Genomic DNA, 21,037 nt, shown 5'->3' with positions numbered 1-21,037 from the left:
GTTGAACTCCATAAGTAGCCCAGGCTGGCCTTGAACTCACAGCAGTGTTCCAGCCTCATTCTCTCAAGTGCTGGGACTATAGGCATGCACCACCACACCTGACCTGCTGTTCCCTTTAATTGCCAGATAAAGAACTAGAGCCAAAAGCACTGGAGGTACAGAGTAGTGGTAGAGCAAGAGCTTACAATGCATGTTGCCCCGCACTCAAAAAGAAAGGAGATCTAGAGCCAAATAAAATTATGATTCAACCGGGCGGGGGATTTAGCTCAGTGGTTCCGCTGCCTGTCTCACAAGCCCAAGGTCCCGAGTTCGATCCCCGGTACCAAAAAAAAAAAGTTATGATTCAACCAATACTCAAATGTTGGTCAACATGTTCTCCAGTTTACACATGTGGTAAGAGTTTTCTGGTTAGGCTCAGTGGTGCATGTCTGTAATCCCAGCTACTCAGGAGGCTAACAGAAGATTGTAAGTTTGTTTCAGGCCAGCCTGGGCAATTTAGTGAAACCCTGTCTCAAAATGAAAAGGACTAGGGATGTACCTCAGTAGTAGATCACTTGCTTAGCATGCACAAGGCCCTGGGTTAATCCCTAGGTTCCCCCTGCCAAAAAAAAAAAAAGTTTTGGTAGATTTGCTGTGTTGTATGTGTAATAAACTAAGCAAAGCACAGTCAGGTAACTTACCAGTGTCCCTGTACAGGTAGTGGGAGATTTGGATAATTATTAGTCTTTAATTTTTCTAGTTTAGCTTCTTACAAATTATCCAACCCAGGCATTTAGCTCAGCAGTAGCACCACCGCCTGCCTCACAAGTGCAAGGTCCTGAGTTCGATCACTGGTACCAAAAAAAATTACCCAACCCATTTTTTCCCTCAGCTTCTCAAGGGGTGTTGTCTCTTTGTCAGGCCGGAGGTATATATTACTGGTTGCCAAAATGAGCATATCCTGATACCTGCCTTCAAGGAACTCATGTCTAGCAGGGGAGATATAGGACTATAAAATAATTTAGTAGTTCTTTTTCCTACTTAATTTGATTCACAACATTGGCCAGTATCACTTTTTATTTAGGATTGTGTCTTTTATCTGGAGTCACCATAGTTCATTGAGGCATAGTGCTATTAATACACAGCTGTAAGAACTTCCAACTTATTCTGCCTGCACTGTAACTAGTCACATGTTTGGCCACAGCTTATTTGTGGGGGATTTTAGTAAATCAGGACACAGAAATTTTAGCCTTATTTTCTTTAGGTCATTTGCCACAGTGGGCTGTTTGTATCATTGAAAGCTGTAATAGATTTGCCATCACTGCTTTAGGTTATAGCCTCTGGGTTTCTTTCACCTTATGGATTTTTGCTCTTGGACCTACTGAAGGTGGAAAAGGAAAGTTTTAGTGCTTTACAGGCATAAGAGAGAACAGAATACACAGCTTCAGAGGGGTCCTGATGAAAAGAAATGTGACACCAAGACTTTCTCATTTAAAATAATACCTTGTACCAGTGCAGGATCAATTCTGTCTCCATATGAGCAATCTGGCTGATAATCTGAGAACTTTCCTGATAGGGTGTTGAGACAGAGTCCCTCACCAGCTCCTAGAGACATTTCTAGATTTAATTTCAGAGTATAAAAAAGAATGCTGCCACAATTCTCAGAAGGGAAAATTATGTTTAGAAATTTAAGTGCCAGCCTCAGATACTGTGATCATTCTGTATCATTCAAATTTTGCTTTTTCAAGATGCTTTATTTGGTGTAAATATAATGCATTTTAATTCCTTTTTAAAAAATAACTCTCCAAGATTTTTATGTGTTTCTCCTTTGATCCTGACCATAAAACATCTTTGCTGTAAAGTTGAACTTAAAAATTCCAGGGCCGGGGATTTAGCTCAGTGGTGCCGCTGCCTGCCTGGCAAGCGCAAGGTCCTGAGTTCAATCCCCGGTACGAAAAAAAAAAAAAAATCCTGGTAACAGTTCGAAATATGAAGTGAAACACATTTTTTTCAATCCCTGGTACAAAGAAAAAAGAATTCCAGTCACACCATAATTACTGATAGATTACTTACAGGTTTGAGTCACAAAGTAGGAAGAAAACACACAAACAAAAGAGTTGAAATGAAACACAAATCTAAGAGAAGTAGAATGTCAGCCTCTCTCACATACCACTGAAACTTTGGGTCATGAGTGATGGAACTGACAGATCAGCCATACTTTAATGTTTTTAATTGCAGGTTTATTAGAAAAAATTAAAATTCTGAAAAACAGGAAGAAAAAAATCACCCATAATCCTACTACTTTAAGATAATCACTGTTGATTAATATTATTTGCATCTTCTTCCAGTTTGTTTACATGGTTGAGATGATAGTACATAGACAAATTTAATAGGAGACAAATAAGGCTTTTAGATTTTTTGTGTGTGTTCTGACGGAAATTTGTTTAATAAAATAGAAAGTATAATATTCTTAGTATTTCTTTTAAGAAACCTTTAGCCTAGTGACTTTATCTTTAGAACTGTAGTTTATATAATGTTAATGTTAATAATACAGAGCCAGCCCTTGTCCCCAAACACCATTGCCACTCTCCACTGGTGTGAGGACTATTTTCCTGTCACAGTGAGCCATAGTAGAGCAGTAGCAAACCTGCAACAAAAGCAGACACTCAGCAAGGATCACAAGGTAGCAGATGCTGGTGGAGCACCACAGAGTCTTCCAAGTGGGCATCTCTTAAGTCCTTCCTGAAAGCAGCTCCAGGAGGTTTTAAACCCAGTCTTGGTTAAGGTCCTACTTTTTCTTTTTCTTTTTTTTCTTTTTTTTTTTTTTTTTTTAGGTCCTACTTTTTCTTCATTGTTACTTATTAGGAAATATGACTCAAGAAGTAGATTCTATTAACCAAATATCCCCAGATAATGAAATATCAGGCTTGACCTTGAAGGGCACATGCAAATTTAAAGAAATGACAGGTCAAATACACTGATGAGTTTATGATAATTTCAGATGCAAGAAACCAAATGGAAAAAAATTCTTTTCTACTAAAAGTATAATACCACCCCCTTCCTAACCTGGAGAAACAGTACTGATATGCCTAACCCATTGCACATTTTCACAAACACTGACAAATGCCCATGTTCCTTTAATAAAGTCAATACAGCGAACCTCCATTGAATGTGTATAAATCAAGCCATGATTCTAGATGCCTGACTCTGAATTGAATTCAGAGCTGAATCCAAATGAAAGATGCTTGACTCTTAGAGGGAGATCATTCCAAGTTCATTTCTGTTCATGAGCTGACAAATAACTGCGTACTTAGATCAGTAGATCTATACATAATGAATACTTCTTGATTTGAAATATCTTTTGCCCAAAATGAAAATTTCTCCATTCCCAAATTTAATGATTATCTTAAAATGCAAATAGCATGAATTAACTTGGAAAAGTACACTGTCCCAAAAATACACTGTCCCAGCATATTGGCAAATGGTTTCCCAGCCTTTTTTCCCCCTCCACATGGGTATTTTTTCCCTATTCAAAAACTGTGATCAGGCCAGGGATTTAGCTCAGTGGCACCACACCTGCCTTGCAAGCACAAGGTTTTGAGTTCAATCCCCGGTACCAGAACGAAAACAAAAACTGTGTTCACCTTTCTGTATCAATATATATCAATCAGTGCTTCACCTTTTGATACATACTACTAGAATGCTGTCCTGCTATTTGGTCTTCTCCCAGTAGTTATGCTAAAGGTCTATACGCAATCTAATTTGGGGAGCAAATTTTATTGAAATATAATAGGCAGAAAAGTGCACAGATCATAAATTTACAGCCTAATATACTTTCAAGAAGAAAACAATGCAATATTCGGGGACTAGGGAGCATGGCTCAGTGATGAAGTACTGTGTCCACCATGGGTGAGGCCTGGGGTTTGATCCCCAGCACCACATACACAACCCCCCCCCCCAAAAAATGATGACATTCAGATTAAGAAATAGAACATTACCGAATTTCTGGGGGTGTTGCTGAGTGGAAAGGTCCTGGGGTCAGCCCCCAGGACCACAAAATTAATAAAACCACACTCTGGATGAAAAAAAAAGAAATAGAACATTACCAATACCACAAGAAGCTACCTTTGTGCAGCCTTCAGTCACAACTGCCACAAGTGTAACCACTATTCTGTTAATTGTCTAGTTTGTAATTTTAATATGATGGGATGGGGAAAGAAAACCTTTTTTGTTTCTGGTTACTTTTCTGAAGGTACTACTTAGATTATCTATAAAATTTATGGTTTTTGAAGTTGAATCTCAATGAAAAATAATAATGAACAGTATCTTTTTTAAGGTTGGGAAGTGTTCAATGACTTGCCATAATTGAAAAGAAGATTCTAGAGGATAATCTTTCTGAAATATTATTTACTCAGTTAATACTTGAGTTCCTTTGCACCAGGCACTGTGATTCAAAACAGAAAAAGCGCCTGCCTTTCTTTGAAATGACAGATTTGCAGAAAGATTAGTACCTTTTGCTACTGAGAGTGTATTCTCTTTATGAAGACTAAAGATGTATGGCTAGAAACTGACCTCTGCTAGATGCTCCTGGTATGATTTGGAGGATGGAGCACTATCTAGATTTCCCTGGTTGTTCAAGCCTGCCTGCCTCTAGCTTATCCTTGCCACTTCTCTTTTCTTTCTTCTGCTGTTTTTCTGCAATGATAGCAAATTTGGCTTAGCAAAGTACAAGGTTTTCTGTGTGATAAGGCCTTTATAAGCATTCTAATATTTGGCTGTTAAAATGAAATATGCAGCTGGGGATTTAGCTCATTGACACCATGCCTGCCTCGCAAGTGCAAGGTCCCGAGTTCAATCACCAATACCAAAAAAAAGAAATACGCAAAAACAACTCACCAGGTTATATGTCATACACAGATAATGAGCTTCATTCCTGGAGCTCAGCACCAGAAGAGAAGGAGTAACTGGCTGCTCTGTTTCTCTCCAGGAATCGACAAGGAGAACGTTGAACTCTCCCCCACCACTGGCCACTGTAACAGTGGACGAACTCGCCATGGATCCGCAAGCCAAGTGCAGAAGCAAAGAAGCACTGGCAGTTTCAAACGTAATAGCATTAAGAAGATCGTGTGAAGCTTTCTTTCTTTCACTTTTCAAACCAGCGTAACATGGGCTCTTCACTAGTGACCCCTTCCCTAACCGTGCCCTGTCCCCACATGTTGCGATGCTGCACTTCATGTTTTATAATGGACCCATCTAGTCTGCCATGTCGCCAAATGATCAATTCTTGGAAGAATCGCCTAAATTTAATGCTGCTTTTTTTTTTTTTTTAACTTTTTTTCCTTCTACTTTTGGTGTGTATCTGGTATAAGTCAGAACAACTACAGAGAAGGTGGGAGGTCAGGACACTTGAACTGAGAACATCTTGATTTTGTGAGAGGGTGAATTCTTGAATACTGCTACTACTGGCCAGCTATGAAACCCTTTGCACAGAGCTCTGCCTTCTTTGTTTTCCCTTCATCATACAAAGTAAAGTTTTAGCCTGCCTTACACACTTTTCAAGACAGAAGTTTATGGGAGAAGTAATATTATAACCCCAGTACGTTTAATCTGATTTTTAGCTGTGGACTTTTTTTTACCTTAGAAGCTGAAGGAAGCGCAGAGGTTAAGCCTTAGTGACTTCACACCTTAAAGCCACAGGCGGGGTACTTGGGGGGTGGGAGGGTGTAGTATTTTGTAGTAGATTCTTAAGAAATACTAACATTTGAGAATTAGCAATAATTATAGGAAAATAAACATGACCACATATAACAGTACTGAATTAATGCTATGGGTTCTGAGGCCTTCTCCAAACTCAGTTATCCAAACTAGTTTCTTTCTCCAGTTGATTATCATTTAGTCTTTAAATATTCTGACGGTGTTGTTTGTTTTTGGTTTTTGTAAGCCAAAATTATATTAACCGTATTTTTATTTAACCGTATTTTTTTGCCTCTTCCTCTTCTAATAATTCTCAGCAGGGTAATTAGCAAGCAAAGTGTTGAAAATTGTTCCCAAAAGTTCATTTTCATAGATGTTTGCATTAGCTGCATAGCAAAATGGAATGGTACGCAATTTTTAGAGTAGCTGATACGTTTATTTTGTTAAATAATTTTCAAGAAATAGAGTGTGCTGTATGTCATCATAAATTTCTTTTTTATCATAAATTTCTTTGATAAGATATATTTTAAAAATCATCCCCCTCTCCAAAAAAATCAGGACTCTCTCTATGAAACATTTGGGTTCTATATGATAGTATTGCATCTAATCACTGTGAAAAGTCTGGTCAGCCTGCATTTGTGTGACAGTGGGGGACTGTTAGAGTTGCTGCTATACTAAATGGTATGGATTTTTGATTTTCATAGCATAGGAATCTCCACAGTAATGCAGATCCAGTTTCTTTGTGGTACCTGCAGTGCACAAAATAATTTTACTTCAGCGAGCATATTAACATCTGGATGTTCTACTAAGGACTAAACTATATTTTAAAAGGATATCCCCTGCCCAGGTTCTCTTTGTATGTTAAGATATAATGGTTTTGGGAGGGGAAAAAAGAAACCAAGGGGAGTGGGGGTTCCTGTGGTGTTAGTTCATCAGTGGATTTCAGTAAATTAAATTCCACAGCTAATTCTGTGAGTAATGGTACATTTAAGTGTTCTGATTAATAATATAACACATTTTACACTTAACCACACAGTAACAATGTAATATGTTAATGTAAATAAAATTGCTTTTGATATTCAGAAATAACAAGAATTTAATTTTTTAATTTTGTTTACGGACCTGGGAAAAGTAAGAAACATTTGCCAAAAGGAAAAAACACGTTAGTATTAATAATGATTTAAACATAGAATTAATGGAAAATATTGAAGACAGGTGCAATTAACTAAGCTTTTGTTTTTTGATTATTGTAGAGGCTGCATTAGAGTAAATGTTTATAATATAGCAACTGAGACTGTAAAGAAGCTTAGAACTGATTTAGAAATAGATCAGTGATATTAATGCCAAGGATGCTAAGCTCCGGTTATAGTCGTGTTTCTCCCCAACCCAGTGCTTCTGGGATGTGGTGTCACAGCTTCTTGGCTCCTAGAGCACTAGGCAATGAGAGCCTTTAATAATTTTGGTTCAATATTTTTCCTCTTTTGTTGATTTGGTGTGTGTGATGGTGGAGGTTACACTATTTTGCTTCTCCCATCAAAACAGAAATTTCCAAAGGTTTACTATTAAAAATATTGATCTTTCCATAAACAAGTTCACGAAACTATGATGTTTTTTAAATTATTTCCCTCTAGTGTAATGAATGAAATGAATCCACGTGAAGTACCTCATGAAATGATCAGCGTTGCACAAATCAAAATTGAGCCTTCTTTGAACTGCAAAAATACTTTTTACCAGTATGTCCTAGGAATCTGAAAAGTTAGCTAAGGTTTAGAATTTATCTTTAAAGAAATTCTGACTTTTGAGAAAAAAAAATCTAACTTTCCAAATAAAATGAAAATGAGCTAAATCCCTCACCATATTCTTCCCCTGAGAAATGAAATACTTTTTTAGTCCTTATACTTGCAATTTAAGACAAAATCTGAAGTTCAGAGCAAGTGGCCCATTTTATATAATGTGATGTAAGCTCTGTCGTTTGTTTTGGGTTTGTAGACACCCCCACACACACCCCCCACCCCCGGTTGCGTCCTCCTTGTTGTGCTCCTGTCGAAGGGCTGCCCAGTATGGTGCGGTGCCCTGTCCTCCGGCGCTCACTCATGCCTTCCTCTTGCACACTGAGCAGGCACAGGACACCGCCGGGGACAGAGTGTGAGCTGGCAACCCTTCTGCTTTGTGTGTTTTGGGGGTTTTCAGTTTCTTTTGACGGTTTTTTGTTTTTTTAATTTTTTGTTCTGTTTTGGGTTTTGTTTCTCCTTTTACCCCCCTCCCCAAGCATAAAGAGGCATGTCTTACTCAATATTATGCAATGGACCTATATGAAAACTCACTTAGTGTCAGCCACACCATTTTTTAAATGCAGTATATTCATCTGTAAATAGTTTGTGTAAAATTTGACAGAAAAGTATATTTACTACACTGTAAATACATGTGACGATATATTGTATTATTTTGCTTTTTTGTAAAGCAGTTAGTTGCTGTACATGGATAACAAAAATTTGATTATTCTTGTGTTAGTGTTGTTAACTTCTTCCTATGACTGCGTTCCATCTTTTAAAGAAAATGCTGTGTATTGTAAACTTACATTGTATATGATAACTTACCCTCCTTTCCATTAGGCCTAAACTTTGATGGTTCCTTGTCTGTAACCTTGTTCATATTGTAAGCAGTTGTATGCCAGCGGGAGAAATACTGCCCAACAGACAAATTCGATCACTGTAGGGGAAATTCCTAGAACTCTGTCTCAGACCATTGTTGTTCCCCACTCCGTTTTCCTCCTGTGTATGTACACACACACACACACACACACACACACACACCTTTTTTAAAGTAAAATGTAAATTCAATCTGCTCTGAGACGTGAGAAGTTATTTTTTTCACATGTATCAAGTTCTGTTTTCTGGCTTTTCCCATTCCTCCCTGATCTTTTGACATTAAGGCCATTTCCTTTCATGTAAGGATGTTTTTGGGTCTCCTCCTCCCCTCACCCACATGGAAAGACGGTTCTATGGTTCTATTTCCAGAATATCTCTCAAGTAATTTTGGTGAAAAGTTTTTTTAAGGCTTGCCCACTCAGGATGACTGGTCTCCGGGAATGAGCAGTCAACTAGAAATGCAAGGCAGTACAAGCAGTCAGAGGGCACGCCCCACAGTCCTCCAGCTTCTCACCTCCACCTCAGAACCTCGGCGGCAGCGCATGCCCATAATCCACCTCCCCTGAGCTTTGCTATTTCATTTACCCCCATTATTTGGGCTACTTCCTTTCTAAGGGAGAAAGAATCCATCCTAGAGAGCACCTGGGCGAGGACAGATCTGTCCTCAGAAAGGCAACCATGTCACTGAACAAAGGACTGGAAAAGACGAAAGAAACCTGCAGGCTGCGACAAGTGCTGGTCCTTTTATGGGAAGGCCGAAAAGGCAGGGATGCCTCAAGCTTGTGGATGTTCTGGGGCCATCCCAGATGAACCCCACCCCCAAGCTAATGCACCGTCTCCCGGGACCGGGACAGGGTCCTGTGAGAGCGGGTGTGTGGTTAAAGCTGCTTGGGCAGTGTTCCTGCCCACCTAGGTTTCAGACCACAGGAATGGTGAACTGGAAACTCAAATAGTGCAAATAGCTTTTTTTTTTCTGTAGCCTACATCAGCTTACTCAAAACTGCAGCTGCCAATTTAAAACAAGCTTTTTTGCAATGTTGATTATGTTTCCATAAATATTAGGACCACACTATAGCAACATAATCATTGTTGGTTTGAAACTCACATTTTGTTCTCCTAAAAGTGCTGGCTAGTCATAAGTGGAAATTTTATAATGTAATGTGGAACTGTAATTTTAATAAATAGGTTGCTTTTTAAAAAAAATACCTTTATACTGTATGTATGTATGTATATATATATACATATATATATACTAAATATGCATATATGTGTGCATATTTAAGGTTCTCATTCTATGAGATCCTTAACGTTGTCTCCATGCTGGGACAAAAAGCCTAGTAGGTTGTGATAAAAAGATTTAAGCCTCTGAGGTTACAGGGTTCAGAATCCCCCAACCCCACCCCAGGGACCACTTCCTCCATGTAAAATGAGGAAGATGGAATCTGAATAGGGCTCTTTCCTGTTCATAAGTTCAGAAAGCATTGCCAAACTTAACTACCTTTATGGAAAGAAAATAGAAATATAACCTGTGCTAATTAGTCCTGTGTTTGTGCCTTGCCCTGTGTAGCCATTACAGATACAAAGGAAGAAAGCTTGGCTTCTGCCCTCTATGAGCTCATGATTTAGTGGGGAAACTGCCACAGAACTGATGATACAGTGTCCCAGGGTATGGAGTTACTAGAAGGGTGCAGTGTGGCTGGCAGAATTGGTAACTGAGGAGTTGAGGCTTGAAAATGCCCAAGAAGTTTGTCCAAGTGGAGATATGTCCAAGGATCTGTTGTAAGTGCCTATAATATGTAGGCAGTAACTGAGGCTATGGAGAAACTGGCCCGAAAAGGGCGAGTAGAGGTGTTTCCAGGCAGAAATCAGAGACTGACTTACCATGTTCTTTTTTTTTTTTTTTTGCTACCAGGGATCGAACTCTGGACCTTGCACTTTTGAGGCAGGCAGCAGAACCACTGAGCTAAATCCCTGGCCCCTCTTAACATGTTCTTATTACCCTCCATTTGTTTGTCCCACATTGGGGATGCAATTTAATTTCCTACCTCTAAAACATGCATGGGAGCACACCTTAGCCCAAGACTGCAGAAATGGGTGTACTCTCTGTCCCAGCAACTCCAAATGTTTTCAGTCTGGCCTACAGTCAAAGTAAAATGAGAAATGGAGGCCAGGGGATGCTCCCTTACCAACTTGGTCATTTGTGGATGGAAGGCAGAAGGGAACTTGGTAATCCATGCCTTCATCAAAAACTTAACACCACTGCCCACATTCACATCTAGGTGACCCAGAAAAATAATTACTAAAATACCAAGTCTTTGTGAGTTTGCAACAGTCAGCGCTCAACAAACGTTTCTTGGGTGCCCAATTTTTCTGAGTTGATGTGAACATTAACATCTCTTGCAGTGCTCTGATTCCCATTGGCTGTGCGGAGAGCATTCTCTTGCTCCCATAACAGCTTCTCCTTACAACACTGCAATCATCAACCCTCTTCCCGTCTACCTGGTTGGTTAGACTGGCTTCTGGGGTGGGAGGTAGAGTGGGGACACTGGGCTTTATTCAAAAATGTTCACTTTATGGTTGGTGGTTAACATGTAAGGCTCTACATTACCAGGGAACTATATAAACAAAAAAATAGGGGAAAAAAAGATTCCAATGGTGTCCCCAGGGGAAAATCCCAAACAAAATAGACATGACCTGTGTGAGAGAGGCCTATGGAAAACATTAACCTGGAAGTGGGAGTGTAGCTCAATGGGAGCCTTTGCCTAGCATGGGTGAGGCTCTGAGTTCAATCCCCAGCACTGCAGGAAAGAAACTCCAACCCACACTTTGAGATTTCACTATTCAGTAAAATTTCTGAAAGATATTCCATCAGTTTATGCATTTAGAAACAAGCTACAACCACACACACACCAAAAAAAAAAAAAAAAAATCTCTTGTCAAAGTTTTTTTTTTGGTACCGGGGATCGAACTCGGGTCCTTGCGCTTGCAAGGCAGGCGGTGGAACCACTGAGCTAAATCCCCAGCCCAAAAAAAATCTCTTTGTTTGGCAGTACTGGGGACTAAAAACAGTGCCCTGGCATGGAGCTACATCACCAGCCCTTTTTTATTTTTAAATTTGAGCCAGGGTCTCACCAAGTTGCCCAGGCTGGGCTCAAACTTGCAATCCATCCTGCTTCAGCCTCCCAGAGTGCTAGGGTCACAGGCATAGGCACTATGCCTGGGTTGGTTTCTGTTTTTGTTTTTTGGTATCGGTGATTGAACTCAGGACCTTGCGCTTGCAAGGCAGATGACGTGCCACTGAGCTAAATCCCCGGCGGTTGTTTTTTGTTTTTATGAGAAACTATTTTGACACTAAAAGAGCAGAGAGGAAAGGAATAGGATGGAATATAATTTTTTAAACCACTTAGTTTTGCTTTATTAAAGTCACAGTGTTGTCCTTATTTTCCTCCTATTGCTGCTGACTCAGCACCGCCCTGCTCAGCAGATAGGCATGTGAGCGGCTCACCAAAATGAAGTCAGGTGAACGAAGAGACCAAGCACAGCCCTGTTGAGAAGAGTGGACGTGGCAGTGTGCCATTTCTTCCAGATGAATGTCCTGGTTGAACACAATTCTAATCAAAACCCCAGCAAAAAGAATATCCAGACAGAATGATCTGAGTCTACCTTGAAGAATAAACAAGAAAGTATAGCTAACAAAAATTAAGAGGGTAGTTGGAAAATTTCCTTATTAGTAAAATATATACATGTTTTGTTCTTGGTTTTTTTGAGACAAAGTCTCGCTATGTAGTTCAGGCTGGCCTCAAACACGCAGCGATCCTTCTGCCTCAGCCTCTGAGTGCTGGGATTACAGGCATACACCACCACTACACCAGGCAAATGTTTTAATATTTAAAACTGTGATATTTAAATTTTTTTTTTTTTGGTACCAGGGATTGAACTCAGGACCTTGCGCTTGTGAGGTAGGCGGCGAAACCACTGAGCTAAATCTGCAGCCCAATATTTAAATGTTTAAAACTGCTGAAAGGACTACAAGTGGAGATGTAGCTCAGGTGGTAGGAGTGTTTGCCTAACATTTTACAAGGCCCTGAGTTCAATCCACAGCACCACAGAAACAACAACAAAACCCTATGATAATCATAATTGGACTAGATAAACAGAATGAAGGCCCAGTTTATGTTATAGTTAAAAAAAAAAAAAAAAAAAGACAACCCTCAAATTTTATGGGCTTCAAAGCCACAAAAGCCTGTTTTCCAGCCTGCTTCATGCCAGTCACTGCCCAGCAGGGGGCTCTGCTCAGCCCAGTTTCTCCAGGTCCCAGAAACTGAGCAGCCACTGCAGACAGCCAGGAAGAGTTGAGATTGCACCACTCCACTGACCCCTCTGATGGTGGACATGTTTCCTGTCTGCACCAACCAACACAGTGGCCCCTAGCCGCACATGGCTGTTGAACACTTCGGACGTGGCTAGTGAGAGTGAGAATTTTCTTTAATTATAATTAAGTGAATAATTTCATGTGACTAATGTCCTCCAGGATGGACAGCAGCATCAGTAATTAAAGACTCCAGCTCTGGGAACACAAGCATGCTGCTCCAAACTTCAGCAAGTCACAAGAGTCAGGAAGAACGCTCCTCAAGCTAGGCATGGTGGTGCATGCTTGGAAACTCAGCACTCTGAAAGGCTGAGGCAGGAGGATTCCAAGTTCAAGCCCAGCCTGGGCAACTTAGGCACTTAGCAAGAGCCTGTCTCAAAATTTAAAATAAAAAGCTAGGGATGTGGCTCAGCGGACAGGCCTTGGATTTAATCCTCAATACAAAAATGTAGGGAGCAGGGAAAGGGGATGTTACTAGAACCTCTGCAGTAAGTCCTAGTCTCCTTTGAGCCACGGCAGCACACAGTGAATTAACTTATTATACAGGAAAGGTAGAAAAATGAGACTTTGAGAAGAAGCGGAGCTTTGGGTCTGATCAGTGCTGCTCTGGGTGGCAAAGACGAAAGCCCCCAGTTTACTGTACCTTTTATTCAGTACATCAGGAGAAACAGATGTAACAAATGACTTGCAGAGAGTTCAGTACATCAAGATAAACAAGGAGTAACAATCTAAGAACAATGAGGAACTGACTAGATGAAGATTTTGTTCCTCCCAGAATGTCTTCAGCTGGTGTCATCTTGTCCTGGAGCATCACAGCATCACCGGATCATTGAGGTCTCAGTTGTGACCGGGGGCCAGAATGGAATTATGTCTCAAAATGCCATAGCTGGCCTGTAGGCAGGAGAACTAGGCCTAATCAAATGATTTTTCCCTAAAATTATGTAGCATTGCTCCTGACACAAACATACAAAACGTGTGGTCTTTAGTCGAGAAGAGAGCAAGCTGAAAATGTTGGCAAAAACATTAATGAATGCCACAATAAAAATGGACTTTAAGCATAAAAGCAGTGGAAGAAATCTGAAAGATTGTGCTTTAACTGCCTGACAGGTTACAATGTCACCATCCCGCCCCCCCGCAAAAAAAAAAAAATCACAAAATTAAAGGGCTATCCAATGGTCTTTTATCTTATTATAAACAAACAGTTCATAAAAATTACTTTTAAGAAAAGACACAGTGGAAAAAATGAAAAGGGCAAGGAACATGAATGGCTATGGACCAATAGCTAATTGCTGTATAGTGAGAAGGTCATCGCACTTGGTAAACAGTGTGGTACCTCATGTTGGTCAGGACCATGGTGTGACGGGCTGTGTGCGCTGAAGAATGTCCACACTGGTGCTGAAGGGAGCCAGGTGGAAGCAGAGACCAACTGTGGTCGGTGGGAACAGTGAATATCGTAGTTTGGCAGTTCTGTGCATAGGAATCAAGCGTAGAGAAACAAATGATGAGAGAGGTACAACTTCTAGTGAAGTCTTATTTATAATATCAGAACTCCTGAAGACAACCAAAATGCTGGGCGTGGTGACACATGCCTGTGCTCCCAGGACTCAGGATGCTGAGGCAGGAGGATCACCACAAGTTCAAAGCCAGCCTGGGCTACATAATGAGTTCAAGGCCAGCCTGAGCTACATAGGAAACCCTGTCTCAAAAAAAAAAAAAGAAAGAAAAAAAAAAAAGACAACCAAATTGTTGATGAAATGACCTATCTTCGTCTAGCACTTTCTGGAAGCTGTTTCCTTATGCTGCCATTAAAAGGGGCATGGTCTGGCAGTGTAGCTTAGGAAAGTCCTTGCCTAGCTTATGTGAGGCACTGGGTTCCATCCCCAGCTCTGCAGAAAAGCCACGGGGAGGGATAAAAGAGTAAAGCTTAAAAAAAAAAAAAAAACCGCCGGGGATTTAGCTCAGTGGTTCCTCCAACTCCCTCGAAAACGGAAGGACCCAAGTTCGATCCCTGGTACCAAAAAACAAAACAAAACAAAACAAAAAAGAGTAACGCTTAAATTGGGGGGAAAACATCTCACAGAATCTAGGGGTTTGAAACTACATGACAGGACTGGAAGTGTACCTCAGTGGTAAAGCTTTCGCCCAGCATTCCCTGGGCCCTGGGCTCCATCCCCAGCACCACACACACACACACCTCATGAGGGCTGACCCTCAATTACATAAATAAGTAAATAAAAATGTATGTTGATATGTGGAAAAAGATGAAGGGATTAGGGTTAATAACTGCTAATTTTTTTCTTTTAAATATTTGTCTATATTTTTATAATGAGCATTATTGCTTTAAGATCAAGTCAGGTTATTAAGAGGTGAGAATGATGCTGACTTCTTTTCTAGAACTAGGAATCAAACCCAGGGTCTCATACATGCTAGGCAAGTGCCCTATCACTGAGCCACATCCCAATCCTGATGCTGACTTTTCACTTGTTAGAGCAGTGGGAAATACTCTGGTATTAAATTAGCTACTATCTCCTGGACATTCTTATCTCTTGCCATTTGTCAAAGAGTGGCTTTTAACCTAATGTAGAGTCCAGAGAGCTGGGCTGTCTCTCCTTCCTTAGGGGAATATTGGCAAGGCAGATGTAGGCTCTGGTCACCACTGGCCCTTCACTGTCACTAACACTTCCTCTCCCAGTTCACAGTCCTGCAGGATTCAAGGGTCTCTGGGGAAGGGCCCTTGCCTTTGCAGAGTTTTCAGGCTATTAAGGGCCTATAAATACATACAGCCGTATAAATACATAGTGACTTAATGCCAAGCCAGTCATGGTCCTCAGTCCTTTGAGCATCTTGCCACCTGCTCTCCAGTCCTGTTCTCCCCCCGCCTCTCTGATAGTGGTTCCTTCCGATCCCCTCGGTTCTTTATCCTGCATCCATTTCTGATCTGGAAGTGATCCTGCCGACCTCAGAAGAGGGCCTGGTGTCCTGGCCAGGGCAGGGGCAGCGCATCCCTGTGCATCACACACGCTTTCAGAATGGCTGCATGAAGTTCTTTAGGGCAGGGTAGTGAGGACAGCCAACACAGGGAAGGCTTCTTGGAGCATTTAAAGATGCCTGTGGGGGTGGGGGAAGGAAGACATTCCATGGAGAGGAACAGCATCTCATGGATCTATGCCACACTGAGTCTGGAGTCTGTGCCACACAATGCTTGGGTTACAACAAGTGCTCAATAAATGTGTCCCTGAGTGTGGTAAGTGGTATTACTTCCACAAAGGGCATCAGACTGCAAAGGGCCTTCCTGCTTATGGCCCAGGGCAAGGGTTTAGGAGTTTGAGTTTGGGGCAGAAGGGGGCAACAGGGAAGGTGGAGCAGGAGACTGTGAAGATCTAAGTACCTTGGACTTCTGGGAAAGAGGTAAGAAGACTCAGGCAAAAGGCTGCTTCCTAACCCGTGAGGAGCCCACAGTAAATGTTGGTGCCCTGAAATGGAAGTCACTTTCAGGGGCCATTTCTGCAACAAAGAACAAGATTTGGAGCTCAGGTGGATAGAATAAGTAAGGCCTTGCCATTTCTTCTTAGAAACATGGAAGGAATTCTAGCAACCAGCTTGTCCTGCTCCCGGGCGTCGGAGAAGGGTCTGGGTGGCACCCTACCCAACATGAGCTCCTGTGGCAGAGGAAGGACAAGGCCTCAAGATGCCCTGTTGCCTCCCACAGGTCTCAGCAGGGCCCCAGCACCAGGCTGTGTCTCCAAGTGTGATTTCTGTCTCTGTGATGGAGGCATATCTGGAGCAAAGTATAGAGTTCACACCCATACTTCCCCTCCAAAGCAATAATTATTCATAGTTAAAAACAAAAAATCCAGCAGGTTTGTGAGCAGGAAGAAACTGTGAGTCCTGACCCATTTCCAGACAACATGGATGGTGGTATCAAGGCCCACATGAAGCAGAAAACTGCATCTCCTTTTAGCCTGGCTCTGAGCGGCTCCGGGCTGACACATGGAGTAACCACCACCTGCCAGGCCAGGCTGGGCACTGGGTGAGCACATTACATGCATTTTCTCATTAAATTCCTGCAGGACCCACTTTACACACAGGAGAACAGGCTCAGAGAATTTAACTTGTCCAGAGCCAGGGAGCTAAAAGAGCAGCTGTGTTGATGCCCAGCTCAGCAATTTGGGGTTCTAAAACCTAGCTCTTTTGTTTTTCTGGTAGATAATTTATTTTGTAATTAGAAGACATACGAGTGAACGTGATGTGATCAACAACAGAGTAAGAAGTACATATAATAGTATTGTTCTGTATGTCTTCAGCATAAACTTAAAAATTTTATTAGTACATGTTTGTGATACATGAGAATATATTCATCACGGCATACTGGTGCACATATATATTGCATCTTAATCCTTTTTTTTTTTTTTTTGGTACCAGGGATCGAACTCGGGTCCTTGTGCTTGCGAAGCAGGTGGCGAAACCACCGAGCTAAATTCCCGGCCCCATCTTGATCCTTTTTGCTTGCCTTCCTCTCCATTCTCTTCTAAATCCGCCTGTGTTTTGTTTACTGAGGTGGGGTCTCACTATGCAGCCTGGTTGGACCTCCAATTCAATATGTAGCCCAGGCAGGGCTCGAACTTGGGATCCTCCTGCCTCAGACTCCAGAGTGCTGAGATTACAGAAGTTGGGCACCATGCCCTGCCCAACCTGGCTCTTTATAATTTTTATAACTTACACGTGATTATTTATGCCATACATATTCATTTCCTGTGGCTGCTGTGCCATATACTACTTGAAACTTGGTGGCTTAAACAACAGAAATGTATTTTCTCACAGTTCTGGCAGCCAGAAGTCTGAAATGCAGGTTTGACGGGGGTGCTCCCTGAGGGAGCTGGGGGTGGGGAGTCTTCTAGCTTCTGCATTCCTTGGCTCTGGCTCCACCACTCATTTCTGTCCCATGTGTCACACTGTCCCTTCTGTGTAAAGTCTGCCTCTGATCCCTCTTATAAGGATACACGTGATCGCATTTAGACTCCCCCAGTAACCCACTATAATCTCCCCCATTCCAGATCTTACATCTTTAAAAATCCCTTTTTATTTTTAAATTTAAAAAAAATTATTGGTATATGTTTGCATGACAAAAAAATCCTTTTTCTAATTTCTAAGTGATGTTTACAGGTCCCAGGAATTAGGACATGGCTATTTTAACTAACTCCTTCTCAGACTTTAACTGCATGGATGCAGGGCATTGTGGAAGCCAGAGAAATCAAAAGAGAAATGGACACACAGTCCCTGCCCTCTGGGACCTCATGCTTATTCCTGTGACCTTTGCTACCTGCCCACGTGCCCTTGTGACAATGGTAAAGGTTCTGAGTTTACATCATTACCTCCCCAACTCAGCCCTGTTCCCCCTACAGGCTGGGCTCCTCCACCTGGGCTTCCTGTAGGAGTTGCCACTGTCACTGCAGCTTCTGGAGGACAGGAAGAAGTGGAATGGGGAGGAGACAGGAGCAAGGGCCCCCAGGCAGAAGGAGACAGGAGATGTTGGAATACAAGGCCCAGAGAGAGGAAAGGTCCTGCACCTGCCAGCACAGGCAGTAGGACCCATGAGGTTTTTTTCCACAGAGGAGGGTCCTAACAGAGGTTTTGTTTCTTCCTGGAGAATGGGTGGGAATCCCAGCTGGCCCTTCCATGTATGTTTCTCAGCATTTTCCCAGCCTGCTGGGACTCAAAGCTCATCCGGAGGCCAAGGAGGGCAGAAAGGAAGCTCTCAGCCTTCTTCCTCACCTCTATCAACAGGACCTCTTGCTTTCCTGGGGCAGCCCCCTCTGCCATGCAGTACCCAGCCCTCCATGGGCCCCCTACGTGGAGCTGCACTTCTCACTCCATCCTAGTCCCACTTTTAAGGACCCAAAAACTGCAAATGGCACTATCTGCAAGGCCCTGTGCTCAGCAAGTCCTTCTGGGATCCCAGAGTCTAGGACCTCTACACAGATCACGTTGAGTCATTCAGCAAGGACAGGGAGCCTGAGGCTCCTCCCCTTGCCCCCCAGCATGCCCTATACACATAGGTGCTCAATAAAAAGCATGTGACAAACCGAGAGAACATGCTTGTGATGTGCTATGCTGGTCCCAGCAGCACAGTGGTGAACAAGAGAACCAGTGCCAAACCCACCTCTGAAGGGAGACAGGCTATTAGGCCCTCACCCAACAGAGGTGCACCTGCAAAAGGACCCACAAGGGGGCGCCAGGGTCAGGGGGCTCGCCTGTGGAAGGGACTCTAATTTTGCACGATCTTGTCTTGGGGGAGAACTGTAAATCTGGCCGTGGGCTTCAGGCTGGATTCCCATTTGTTCACACTCAGGTCTGAACCCTCACTTCCGCCAGCTGAGGTGAGTGAGGGCTCATCTTCTCTGTCAGCTGTCTTGGGAGGACTTGTTACCAGGGAGAGCTCTGAGAGCCGTTTATTTCCCTCAGCTCCCACCAGGGGGCAGACCCCGCTCCATCTTCTTTCTGTGCTGCTGTATTGGGCAGAGAAACTGGGCAAGATGGGACCCTGGAGGGAACCCGTATCAGGGTCGTTGGGCAGGCACAGCCCCAGCTCCCACTCCTCTCTGCCTGGGCTTTGCTGGTCTCCAGCACTCAGCCTCTCTCCCCTCCCCTCTTATTCTCCACTTCCACCCACAGTTCATGGGCAGGTGGAAGGGAAGAACATCCAGGCCCTTTGCATGCATTTACTCTAATCCTCAGTGACAGATATTACAATCCCTATTGTGCAGACAGGAAACTGAGACTCAAAAATGCCAGCATGTTGCCGAGGGGCACCCGACCAGCGAAGAAGCCCACACTCTTCACAGAACACCGTGCCACCCTGTGTCCATGGCTTCCCCTGCCCTCTTTTCGTGGTCTGTCTGATCTTCGAAGCCTCTCTTCCCAGGAGGTTCTGCCTTACCTGGCTCCAGGAAAAGGGCAAATAAGACCAGGCTCACCCCTGGGCAGGACTGCAGAGAAGGCCCCTGCACAGGAAGTACATCCAGTGTTCCAGGGCGAGCAGGAGGACCGCAGAGTGGAAGCCGAGGCAGGGAGAGGGGAGGCCTCACAGTCCTCGTGCAGAACTGTGCCCACCCCCGTGCACTCCCTGTTTGCGGTATTCCATGGCTTCGGCTCCTGCAGGCAATAGGGGAGGCATCTGCTCTGGGCAGGGGCTCCTCTGGGCCCACTTGTGGCCAGAGATGAAGAAGAGGAGATGATTAAGATGTTTCTGGCCCTGCAGGGTCTCCCAGCCTGGTGGGGGAGATGGGCACTCGGGCAGAGAATCACAAAACTGGGTAGGTAGCAGGAGGAAGGGCCCAAAACACAGAGTAGGAGGCGAGGGGAGGAGGATACCAGGAAAGGCTTCCTGGTGGAGGCCACCTGTCTGGGAGCGGATCGCCTGAGCAGGGGTGGGCTGGGCCAAGGCCTATTGATGGCTTGGGGAGGACTATCCCCACCGGGGCCTGTGGTGCTGAGCAAGGAAAGGAGAGGAGGGGCGCGCTGGCCCAGGACCCAGCTCGAGAGCTGCAGCTGAGGCTCCTGGGACACTACTGGGAGGAGGAGGCTCGGGTCAGGCACTGCCACCAGCACTCGGGGCAGAGCTTCTGTCCCAGGCCCTGAGCTCCAGGTGCAGAGCTGCAAGAAAGGGGGCCTCCCCAAAGTGTGGGCGTCCCTGGGCCCTCATCCGGAGGCCTAATGGAAGGCCTCGCTTTTCCTTTCTCCTGCTGGCCTAGTTTTCCCTCCCTGCACCTCGCACGCCCCGTGCCCTGAGCTGGCCACAAGAGTGCTGTGGAGAGGTCTCTGGGACCTAAGCCCAGAGTCACGGCGGGCTACTGCCCGGAGACTGCTTTTCGGGGAAGCAGAGCAGACCAAGAGCAGAGTCCAGACTCGTGGATGTGTAGGTAGGAACGCCGGTCCGGCTCTCACAAGCAGTGTGGCCTAGCGTTAAGTAATCCAGCGTCTCCCTTCCGGCTTCCTCAGAGGTGAAGGTCATCAAACCCGGGAAGCTGCTGAGCGCTTGGTAAAGGACAGGTGCCAACAAAGGGAGGGTGGTGACCGCAAGGTCCAGGGACTGAGGACGGATGGAGGGCGCGGGTGGTCCCGGGCTCAGGGCTGCGAAGGACCGGTCCCCCGGGAGAGTGGGGCCTGGGGCGGCTCCCGATTCCGGGCACCAGCTGCGCTTGGCGGCGCGCAGGCGCCCACACTCCCGGCTGGGCAGGGGGAGGGGCGAGCGCGGTCACGCGGAGGGAAACTGAGTCCGCGGGGGGGGGGGGCAGTCGTGCGCGGCGTGGGCGGCCCCACTCGCGCGGCGCGCGGCTCCTTTTGTCTC

The 21,037-nt window shown here is 44.0% G+C and overlaps 1 protein-coding gene and 1 long non-coding RNA gene across 12 annotated transcripts in view; one reads left to right on the top strand and one right to left on the bottom strand.

Moving 5' to 3' along the window:
- Nf1 (neurofibromin 1) overlaps positions 1-8,523 on the top strand; it is a 285,217-nt gene extending 276,694 nt beyond the window's left edge. For all 10 annotated transcript variants that reach the window (XM_087191932.1, XM_021248915.2, XM_021248918.2 and 7 more), the window contains one exon: positions 4,967-8,523. In XM_087191932.1, the coding sequence (XP_087048058.1) occupies positions 4,967-5,109 (143 nt within the window). In that variant the 3' untranslated portion in view covers positions 5,110-8,523. The remainder of the gene's footprint in view (positions 1-4,966) is intronic.
- Positions 8,524-11,739: 3,216 nt separating this feature from the next.
- LOC110346880 (uncharacterized) lies at positions 11,740-20,968 on the bottom strand. Of its 2 annotated transcripts, XR_002391165.2 has the most exons (4): positions 19,665-20,968; positions 16,079-16,194; positions 14,024-14,157; positions 11,740-13,692 (listed from the first exon to the last, which is right to left on the bottom strand). It is a non-coding gene; the product is annotated as an uncharacterized LOC110346880 (long non-coding RNA). The 2 variants fall into 2 exon arrangements; XR_002391164.2 differs by having other exon boundaries at positions 16,079-20,968.
- Positions 20,969-21,037: the final 69 nt, after the last annotated feature.

The sequence above is a fragment of the Heterocephalus glaber genome, unplaced genomic scaffold (genome assembly GCF_053883595.1).
Source record: "Heterocephalus glaber isolate CG9 unplaced genomic scaffold, H.glaber_assembly_v1.0 deba00001564, whole genome shotgun sequence".
Taxonomy (NCBI): domain Eukaryota; kingdom Metazoa; phylum Chordata; class Mammalia; order Rodentia; family Bathyergidae; genus Heterocephalus; species Heterocephalus glaber.
The sequence above is the reverse complement of the archived record's forward strand: the minus strand, read 5'-3'. Positions and strand labels throughout refer to the sequence as shown.